Raw genomic sequence first — 11,174 nt, 5'->3', positions numbered from 1 at the left:
CACCAGGAAGTGATGCGGGAACAACTCAGCCCCCAGCCTCATCTAGAGTTTCTCCCCTGGCCTGTGACTCAGCCGGAAGCTTGGAGCTCTCTGGGGTGAGATGGGAACAGGGCTCAGCACCATCCCCACCCCGGGCAGTCCCCACCCTGCCAACCAGGCGCTGCAGCAGGGCTGTGACTCAGAGCCCCGCCCCACCTTTCCCTCCACTGTGGCTCCAGGGGCACCACAGCTGACGCTGACCTGGCCTTAACAGCCCGCCGCCCACAGGCCCCAGCAGGACTAGGCCAGAAGACACCAGCTTCCCTTTGGAGTCAGGGCCTGGAAGGTGCCCCCAGCGGGAACGGGGGTGGGGCATGGTGGGCAGCTGGCTGCCCCTCGGCTTGAATCACAAGGTCCCCAGAGAGGGGTCTGGGCCCTGGACAAATCCCTGAGAGCCTCCCAAGGCTCTGTTGGAGCACCTCTTCCCCAGGGAGTCACACAGGACCCTTGGACCCACTTGTGCCAGCAGAAGCATCACCTCCAGGACAGGAGCGCTGACTCAGCAGCAAACTAGGGCAAGGCAGCCATCCACCTGGATGCCACCGACCTGTTTGCGCGTCCTCCTTCCCCACCGCCCAGTGTTGGGGCAGGGCGGCCAGACGGGCTGGAAGCGGCACGCCAAACTGCTGTCAACAGGCCAATGCCAGGGTAGAGACCGCAGCCAGGCAAGGGTCACTCTTGATGGGGGAAGGGGACTGTGTGCCACAAGTGCTCCCCGCGGACTGAGGTAACCAAGAAAGAGGCAAGAAATCAAGGGAACCCAGCCTAGAAACATCCTGTGTTCCTGGGGCATGCACGCTCGGGAAAGCCCGCTTCCCAGCTGGCTGCTGCTACCACCCCAGGTGAGCTGGCCAAGTGCTCCTGCCAGAATCACCAGGTGGCCCCCACCCCTCACAGACACTCCCCTTGTGTCCATCTGGACAACAGTCTTAACCCAGGACCTGTCATGAGCCGCCATCACCTTGGAAGCCTGACCCCCCCACCCGACCACCAAGGACCAAGGTCAGCTCCTCTGGCCCTCTGCCCTGGGGCTGGCCATCCCCTCTCTCCTGAAGCCTCTACCCCCATCTTCCTCCTCTCAGAGGCCCCCCTTTTCTAAGGAAACTGGGGCCATCGGGCATAAACAACCTCAACTTCCCATCCTCCATCTCCTCAGAAACTGAATCCTGTGTCATCAACCTCCGCCTCTCAGAATTTTATTTTCCCTCGATACCTATCCTAGAAATGTGTGTGCCTCCCTCCTCCCTTCTCAGCCAAACTGCTGAGGAGAGCCACCAGCGCCATCTCCGTCCCTTACCTCCCACTCACTCCCTGCCTGGGGGTCAGGCCTGAACCAGGCCCATACTCGCCAGGGCCTGGGCATTGCCTCGCTGCCAAACCCCAGATGCCGAGGGGCACGGCCTGGCGGGGGTCCCCTCTCCTCTGGGGGTCTGCCACACTGGTCTCAAGGGTCGCCTGACGTCTCCTTCACACTCCCCCCGGGCCTCCATCCCTCCGGGAGCTGATGCTCTGTAGCACTTACTCAGCACTTTAAATGGGCTGGTGCACGTACTTCTGGCCTGGTTGTCAGGTAGGAATTACCATCTGCTTTTTTCGGGCGAGAGAACCGAGGCACACGTGAAATGACTTGCCTTCAGTTACCCAGTTAGGAAGAGCAGGGGAGCTGGGATTTGAACCTGGGTCACCAGCTCCAGAGTCTGAATTATTAATCACCTTCAGCCTCTCCAGGCCTCGCTCTTGAATGTTCTTGTTCACTGGGGTCGGCCCTTGGCCCTTGGGCCACACATCCATGCCCATCGCTTCAATGTCCTGGATGCTGGCAACTCCCAAATCTCTTCATCCTCCAGTATGCAGGTCGTCCTCCAGTACACCAGACCCCACTATGCAGGAGACCCTCCATGGGCACCTCCTCCACTGCCCCCTTCCAGACCACTCCTCGGCTTGGGATCTTGAGTCTTTGGGTGGCACAGCTCAGCGGGCTGGTAACCTGTGAGTCACACTTTCTATCTTCCTCTCCCTCACCGTGGACGTCTAATCCATGCTCAAAACCTGCCAAGACTCCCTCCTCAATACTGTCCAAATCTATTCCCCTCACCATCCCCGCTACCTGGGGCCTGAACCGGGCCACTGCCCTCTCTCACCCGAGCCACTGCAGCAGCCTCCCATCTGGCCCCTGCCCCCAGCCCAGGTGCTACACTGAGGTCAGAGGGCTCTCTGGGGACTGTCACGGTCCCGTGTCCCTATGTCCCAGCCCCTAACTCGCCAGCCCTTGCCACATCCCCCTCCCATTTCAAAGGAGTGAACTTCGACTCAAGGTCCTATTTCTCCTCGCCAGTCTTTGCCCAGGCAGTCTCCCTGCCCAGAATGCTCTTCCTTTTTTAAAAAATTTTTATTTATTTTATTTTTTATTTATTTGCGGTACGCAGGCCTCTCACTGCTGTGGCCTCTCCCCTTGCGGAGCACAGGCTCCGGACGCGCAGGCGCACCGGCCATGGCTCACGGGCCCAGCCGCTCTGCGGCATGTGGGATCTTCCTGGACCGGGGCACAAACCCGTGTCCCCTGCATCGGCAGGTGGACTCTCAACCACTGCGCCACCAGGGAAGCCCAATGCTCTTCCTTTTGACTAACTCCTACTCATCCTTTGAGACTCAGCTCGGTATCACCTCCTCCAGGAGGCCTTCCTGAATCCCCGGCTGGGCGAGGGCCCCTTCCCTGTGCACCCATCATTTCCTGCTCACACCTCTCGCAGTGCACTGGCCACATTATTTGACAATGATGGGCCTCAGATGCCTGTCTCCCTCACCAAGCTTTGATCCTTGAGGACCAAAACTGTCTTATTATTTGTAGCCCATATTTGTATCATCTGGCCAGGGGAGTTCCAAGGAGTTGTTCAATAAACATTTGTTGATTGAATGAATGACTAAGAGTGTCCCAAGTCCCAATTCAGGGTGCTCTGGTCCAGGGACTGACACCGGATTCAAAGGGGGCAGTCCAGACGTCCTGAAGCCTCACGATCGCGAGAGTGCGTCTGAGAAGCATGGCCCCTGCCCTGTCCCCTCCCCAGAGCTCAGTCCTGGAATCCCAGGGTCTAGATGGAAGTGTGACAGCTGAAAGTGCTGCAGGGAGACGGGAGAGGCCACAGGGACCGGAAAGGAGAGTCACAAGGTCTGTGTGTGAGTCCTGAGTATTATCACTGACCAGTTAAACAAGATACCTGCTGTTTCTGGGAGGGAGCCCTCGCAGGGCTGCTGGGAAGACCAAATTAACACAGCATGTGGAAATGCCAAGCTTCCAGGGTTAGGGGGCCACCAACAATTAGGATTGGTCCTACCCATGCCGCGCCCCCCCGCCCCCCACTCCTCATCCTTGCTCTGAGTAAACCCCCAGCCCCTGGCCACCTCAGAAGCCCACTTGTACAGGGAAGGGGACAAGGGCAGGTGGTGGTGGAGCCTCCTACAGGCAGGAGCCCCTCTGAAGGGGTAGCTGCTGCTTCCTCCCAGACCATTGCTACTCAATGGAATAAGGGCTAAGCCTCATCAGGTCTTCAGAAGAACTGGAAACCTGGATTTTTATAGAAAATTTCCTGAGTTTTAAATACTGGTGACTAATTAAAATTTTTCTAAAACACTTGGATGCCAAACAAAATACATCTCCATGCTGGCTCTGGCCTGTTGCTCCCCCGTTTGCAAACGTCTGTCTGAGACGTTTGCCCCAGTCTCTGGTGCACCGCGCTCCTGGCCAAGTCTGCCGGGTCTGCCCTATTTCCGACCATGGCTGTGCCATCAGGGCCTTAGCTGGATCCCTTGTCCCATCCAAGGAGTGACCTCAATAGATTTCTTTACCAGATGGAAATACATAACCTATCAATTATTCAAGGGCTGAGCTGGCTCATTTCACTGCTTTTGTACATTTCACAGGTGAAGCAGGAGCCAGATGTTCCCATGGAAAGAATATGATTCTTGAGGCAGAGAGCTTGTGGTCTAAGGCTTTGCCCCGAAACTTCTAGCTGCACGGCCCTGACAATATGAGTTCTCTTCTCAGAGCCTCGGGTCCCTCATCTGTATGAGATGAAACAATAGCACCTCCATACCCCAGGCCAGCACCCAGCACACATTGGGTGCTCCTTCCCAGGTGGTTTTCTTCATCTTCCAGTTAACACCTCTCTCAGAGGATGGGCAAGGGGAGGCCAAGAGAGAGGCAGCAGGTCAGTTCACTTGGCCCCTCTTTAGAATTAAAGATACGGGGCTTCCCTGGTGGCGCAGTGGTTGGGAACCCACCTGCCAATGCAGGGGACACGGGTTCGAGCCCTGGTCCTGGAAGATCCCACATGCCGCAGAGCAACTAAGCCCATGAGCCACAACTGCTAAGCCCACGTGCCACAACTACTGAAGCCTGCGCCCCTAGAGCCCATGCTCTGCAACGAGAAGCCACCGCAATGAGAAACCCGCGCACCACAACGAAAGAGTAGTGCCCGCTCACTACAACTAGAGAAAGCCTGCGCAAAGCAATGAAGACCCAACACAGCCAAAAATAAATAAATAAATAAAATTTAAAAAAGAATTGAAGATAAAATGAGAGGTTTCTGTCTACTGTCTATTATCCCCACTGAAACCCCCTCACCACAGGCCCCCCACCTCTCTGAACTCCACTAAGCTGTCAGGATGGGCTTCTCAGATGGACCCATGAGTGCAGACCAAATAAGTCCCACGGAGAACAGGTCAGGTCTCAGGCTTGCAAGGCAGAACTGTGTGACGTGGACAAGATACTTCTCTGAACCTCAGCTATCTTAACTGTAAAATGGGGATAATTCCATCTACCATGTAAGTGGAAATAATGTACTAAAAGCCTGGGGCCCACAGTAGCCCTATACCTGCTACCTTACCTTCTACCTTCTTCTAGGTGCTGGATGGTGGAACACAAACATAAGGACGCCAGCTGTGCCACCTAAGGGCTGGTTCCTGCCCCGTAGTGGAGACGGTCACACAGGAGTGGTGGGTGGCTGAAGAGTGACCAGGGGGACCGCACAGGGCTCTACTTTCCATCCTGGACTCGGGGGAGCACTGCCAGGACAGGGAGGTCAGAATGTGAGGAAGAGGAGAGGCGGGGGAGGGGCGGGGGTGCTGGCTAGGAAAAAGCAGCAGCAGGAGCTCCTGAGGTCAGGCCACCCCAGACCATGAGAGTCTCACATACTCTCACTCCTCTTCCCCTTTGACCCACACGGAGGACCACATCAGAGGCCTCCGATCCTGAGCACCCAGGGATGGGGGAGTGGGGCCACAGGCCCTAAGGGGACAAAGGAAGGCGTGACGGACATGACCTGAGTCCAGCTTTTTCTCTAGGCCCCGTGCCATCCTCTCTGTCTCCCCTGTCTAGGAGAGGAACGTGCAGGTGTATCCAGCTGTGCCCCAAAAGTTGTGCAAGCTCAGAGCTTTGCTGGGCTGGCACACAGGCATTTCAACACCCAGCTACATGTGGGTTATGCAGAGGGCAGAGTGGAGGCAACCAGGGACACGGAGGAGGCAGAGGTGCGGTCCAGCCCCAGGCAGAGGAGCTTCTGGGGCAGAGGAGGACTTTGAAAGAGCTGAACCAGGAGCACCTGAAAAGTGGACTAAATTAAGCAGGACCCCTGACGACGGCCTCCAGTCAGCCCTCGGGCGACTTGCTTGGTCTCCTACCCCGGGTTAGGGTCTGCACCACTTCATTCCCTGGCCGGAAGGTCTTAGCACCTAGCAGAGGGCCTGTATACAGCCAGCGCTCACCAGTATCTACCCAATTGATGCAAATAACCTCACCCAGCAAGGCGGGCAGGGAATTTCCACCACAAAGAAGAGTAGCCACTACCTTTTACTGGGGACGTAGCACGTGCCAGGCACCAGGCCAAACACTTTACACACATTATTTCATGTAATCCTCTCAGGACCCTGAGAGATGGATCCTGCTATTACTCCCAATGTGAAAATGGGCTTGGAGGAGGTGGGCACTTGCCCCAGGTTGTGCGGTGAGCCGTCTGTTAGCACCACGGTTACAGCTCTGCGCTGAAGGGCCATGAAGATGCCAGCCCACAGGACAGAGCTGAAGACAAATGCTCGTGTCAAGCTGAGGCCACATCAAGGAGGGAGGCCAGTAACCAGCCAGGAAAAGACTTCGAAAGTGGCTTGCATGGGGCTTCTCAGGGCAGCCATGACCCTGGGTGCCTGCTCCAGGTCAGAGGACAAGCAGCTGATTCAGGCCAATGCTCTGTTCTCTCTGCTCAATGGGGTTTTGTTGACTGCGGTTTGCAGGCCCAGGGATTTATATCCAGTCTAGTTTGGAAACACTGTGTCCAGAGTCTTCCAGCCAGGCACTTCTGGGGCAGGGGGTAATTAGTAACTCCTTTTAATTGCCCAAATAAGGGAATCCGACATGACTTTCATGAGCACAGCAGCAAGCTGTCTGGTTTCCGCCCGCACGACCAGGCTGGAAGGCACGGCATGCCGGGGCCCACTGCTTCCACCCCGCATCTCTCCTGCTCCTGACCACTGCAAGGCCTCTGTCCTGACTGCACAGTCTCCGATGCAACAGAACCAATTCCACACGCTTCTTGAAGCGTCCCTTTCACAGAGACAAGAAACCTCCTCTTAAGGCCACTGCTTGCCTAGCTGACCCTGGAGCCCCCAGTCCTCCTCACACTCCTGTCCACTGGGTGAGACCACAAGTGGGGCACCCCCTCCTTATGGCCCCAGGAATCTGCTGCTGATCAACAGTAATGAGGGTTCCATACGAAGGACCTCATATGCAAACTGGATGCTCTACTTCCAAGGATTTTGTTTTAAACCACAGACACAGGCCATTCTCCCTAGGCATCCGGGCCCCTGGAGAGCCTGGGTGGGAATTCAGTACAGGAGGGCAGGTGGCAGGAAGCGGGGTGTGTTCTCTGTTCCATGCCTCTCTCCCTGTTCTGTGAGGGAGAGGCCTGGGGCTTCAAGCCCAGCATCCCATGGTCACCATGGGCTTGCCCGGTATGGGCACACTGCCAGGAACATCTAATGAGCCCCCAGGGATGAGGCAGGAAACCGCCTCAGGCCATGCTCGGAGGGTGTGCCTGCTCAGTCACCGGGGATCCCCCTCTGGGGCTCCCAGCCGGCTGGGAGGACCTGCATGTAGATGGGAGGGGGGCAGCAGGGATCAAGGTCCTGGAGGGAGGCCAGGGAGGCGAGTACTCTGGGTGCAGCGCAGTGCAGCTCAGCAAAGTGTGGATACATGCTCTCGAGTTCAGGGGCTGGGGTGCTGCTAAACGATGCCAGGGCTTTGGTGGAACTAGAAAAAGAGGTCCCCTTTGGGTAGTCCCAGCCTCAAGAAGAGAGCGGAAAGTCTTTTTCTCTAGGCTACACAGCTTGGAAAGCAGAGTATAAACTGCATTTCAGGCCCTCCACCCCTCAACTGGGCACTTCTGTGCCATAAACAAAATGTGTGCATCTGTGGGTTCTCACAGGTGAGCCTGAGTGTCTTAGTCTTTTGGGGGGGTTAGGATTTTAACATATGAATTTTGGGGGTACACAGACATCCAGAACATAGCACCACCTGACCTGTGCAAGGGGTGCTAGTGTGTGACAGTAGCCTGTACGACGGCCAGGCCATGGTGCTGAATACGTGGAAGTGGGCCAGGTTTCAGGGCAGCGGGTAGTAATGACCAAGTGTTCTAGCTGCTCTCAGGAAGCAGGTCCTCTCAGTTCCTCCTCACAGCTCCCCCTTCTGTCTTTCATTCATACTATGAGTGGTCCCCAGCCAGCTTCAGAGTTGGACACAATACCTGCTACAGTTGACATGGCCCCGTGAGCCAGTCCAGCTTTCCCAGGGCCAGAAGTGGAGTCCATCAGAGCCTTTGTCCCCCCTCACCTTGCTTCTTGCAGAGCTGAGAGGGTCTAAGGGCAAAGAGAGTGGTGGCCACAACAGAAAGAGTAGCGAGGCAGCAGGCCTGGGTCCGGATACACCTGTTATCTTCACTTACCCAGCTGGAGCACCCAAGGGGCTGTGGTCAAACTAACAAACCCCAGCTCTGGGCAGATATGCCAGAATGAAGCCTGTGCTTAACACGTAGCAATGATGATAGTTAACAGTTATTAAGTGGATTCTACATATCAAGCCCTGCCCTAAGCACTTTTCAAACAGAAAATGATTTAACCTTCACAACTTTGAGGTGGGTGCCATCATTATCCCTATTTTACAGATGAAATCAAGGCCCAGAGAGGTTAAGTAGCTTGCTCAAGGTCACAGGGTTACCTAGTGGCTGAGGCAGGATTTGAACTCAGGCCATCTTCTCAGTATTAGCCTGCAATGTTTCAGGTAGGGTTTTCCCTAGTGGCCCTGACTTAATTTAAGTACTGATTCTGCTACTCCTTCCTTTTGTAAATGAAATGCTTTTAGAAGTGGGATGCTGTAAAGAGAAGGAAGGCTGGTACAATTTTAGTTTGTAAACACTAATTTATACATCCTTTATTCTAATTCATTCAGTGTGACAACCAACAAGTTAAAGGGCTTGGAGAAACATTATTGGGCATCTATATATGTTGCCTAGTAATACACCTGGTTTCATGAAATCTCTAAGATAGCCTTGCAAAATACCTATGACAGTGCCCATTTTACAGATGAGGAAACTGGGGCACAGGGAAAAGGGACTCACTTGCCCAGTAGCAGAAATGGGACTGGAATCCAGGTCCCTCTGATTTCAAAGACTTGGAAAAGCAACCAGATGAAAGTGGGGGGGGGGGTTGGAAAGGAGAGGGGAGAGGGCAGGGCTGGAAGGGAGGGGGCCAGAGAAGCAGACGTGAGAGGAAGGGGGGGGGGGGGGTTGGTAAGGAGAGGGGAGAGTGCAGGGCTGGAAGGGAGGGGGCCAGAGAAGCAGACGTGAGCACCAGGCGAGGGATGTGGCCAGTGAGGATGGTACTCCAGGGTGACTGAGAAGCAGTCTTTCCCAGGGCCAGGAAGCCTCGGAGCCCAGAGCTGCCCCCATCCCTAGTATGGTCGCTCTCAGGCCCTGGGGGGATCCCACCAAGCCTGGGCGGTGGGGGCGGGCTGCGCTGGCCCACCAGGATAAAGAGGCGGAGGGAGAATGGGGCACCCGCCCCGCCGCGGTTCCTGAGTCCTGCTGCGACTTGCTGTAATACCAGACCCCAGTGTTTATGGGACGGCAACCAAGGCTCCCTCCACCCCGCGCCGCCCTCGGCGGCGGGGGTGGGGGCTCCGCGGCTGGCTCTGGTCAGCATCAAAGACAAGCAGATGGGCAGGCGGACCAGCGGGCAGCCAACACCGGGGGTGGGGAACGAGGGGGGGCGCCACCGCCGAAAGGGCGCCCTACCAGGGGGCGAGCAGGGGCGACAGAGCGGGCGAGAGATCCCCTCCCTGCCCATTAAAAAGAATGGAAGAAAGGGGCCCGCGGCCCCACAGCTCCCCTCTCCTCTCCCTCCTTCCCAGGAGCGTTCTGAAAGGAGGAGGGGTCCTAATGGACCCCAAGCCTCCGACAGATCCCCTCCCTCCCTCCCTCCCTCCTTTGTCACCACAACCTCCGCGCGAGGCACCTCTCCGGCCGCCTCCCCTCCCCCAGCCCCCAGCCCGCGTCCCCCGCGGGGTCGCCCCAGCACTCACCCAGAGGCAGGCTGATCCGAGGGGCAAGCGCCCGAATCGGAGACGGCGGTAGCAGGAGCAGTAGCATCAGCAGCAGCAGAGGCGGCGGCGGCCGGCTCCCCCGGCCCATCGCGGCGCGCGGGACTAGGACAGCGAGGAGCGACTGCGTCCTCTGGTCTCCGGCTCAGGTGGCTCTATAGGACTCGCGGGCGGCGGCCCCACCGCGAAGTCCGGCCCGGGAGTCGGTCGCCGGGCCCCCACCTCCGGACTTGGGGGCTGGAACCGGGTGGGAAATGGGGTCACGTGGGGTGCTGCGAACCCTGGCCCGTCCGCCCCCAGCCGCACCGCGGTCTTCCACCAGCTCCGTTCGGTCGAAGCTCGCCCGCGAGTGCGGGAGGGAGGGGCTGAAGGAGGAAGTTGGGCGGTTAGTCCAGCCTCTCCCTGCTCAGCTCGTGCCCGACCCACCCCTTCCCCCTTCCTCCTTCCTGGGCGCTGGAGGCTCAAGTGGTGCCAGCTGGGTGCACCTAGCTTGGTGCGCGTCCGGAGGGGGCCAAGCCCGGGGACCAGTACCAGCCGAGTCGCGGGAGCGCTGGGGCGCGGAGGAAAGCAGACCCCTAGTTCCCCGCCCCCACCTCTCAGACCCTCCCACAGCCGCCCCGGCCCCTTCCGGCTCCTCTAGGACCCTCCGCGCGTTCGTTTGGGAAAACGTTTGGGTCTCTACACTGCGCCCCCGTGTCTTCTCCCTTTATCCCTGCCGCCCCCCCGTCCCCCCGCAATGCTCCTGGCACCCACTGTCCGTAAGCAAATGAACTCCGCCGAGCTGGTACAGACTCCGGGGCTAGTTGCTTCTGCACCTAATTTCTGCACGGATCATTCCACCTTAGGTCTTGAGTGTTCACTACAGGCTTAACACTTAATCTAGGTACCCTGCGGGGTCATCCACGCTTGGAATTCTGTCCGCACGAAGCCAAACCTCGGATGGGGGGATCCGGGCAAGATTAGCTTAAGTGGGATAATAGGACTTAATGTACTGCCAAGGAGGTGGACCTTCTCCACAACCTGCACGTAGCCTGGCAGGGGAAAGTACTCCCTAAGGCTGCAATTCCAGAGGCACCCACCCTCAATCCTCCTGCAGTGTGAATACCCAGGGGTGGAGTTCAGTTGTGCTGAGACCAGGGGTTTCAAACTACAGACTGGATCCCTTAGTGGATCCTGAAGTCAATTTACTGGATCCCTATCAGCATTAAAAAAGAAATAGAATGGAAGATACCAAAGTGCAATGACCATAGAAATTATCGATAAGTAAGCTTTAGGAAACTTGTTTCAACTTTTCCTAAGTGTGCACAGGATCACAGTAAAATGTAATTCTTCCTGTAGTTCCAGTCAAAAGGACTTTGAAAACCTCTGCCAGTCATTTCCATGGCAGTGGGGACAGTTCCTCCAGGAATTAGCCGCAATGGCTCTTCACCCCCAGCCAAAATTAGCCTTCTCAGAGCTGGCACCTTTTGCTCTCACCCTATTCCCAGGACCTCCC

At 56.9% G+C, this 11,174-nt stretch overlaps 1 protein-coding gene across 1 annotated transcript in view; it reads right to left on the bottom strand.

Moving 5' to 3' along the window:
• The window catches only part of SEMA4B (semaphorin 4B), a 25,320-nt gene extending 15,550 nt beyond the window's left edge, over nucleotides 1-9,770 (bottom strand). Inside the window, exon 1 of the mRNA XM_007470572.1 lies at nucleotides 9,662-9,770. Within this exon, the coding sequence (XP_007470634.1) occupies nucleotides 9,662-9,770 (109 nt within the window). The remainder of the gene's footprint in view (nucleotides 1-9,661) is intronic.
• Nucleotides 9,771-11,174: the final 1,404 nt, after the last annotated feature.

Source organism: Lipotes vexillifer, unplaced genomic scaffold, assembly GCF_000442215.2.
Source record: "Lipotes vexillifer unplaced genomic scaffold, Lipotes_vexillifer_v1.1 scaffold412, whole genome shotgun sequence".
Lineage (NCBI taxonomy): Eukaryota > Metazoa > Chordata > Mammalia > Artiodactyla > Lipotidae > Lipotes > Lipotes vexillifer.
This window is presented reverse-complemented; position numbering and strand designations above follow the sequence as displayed.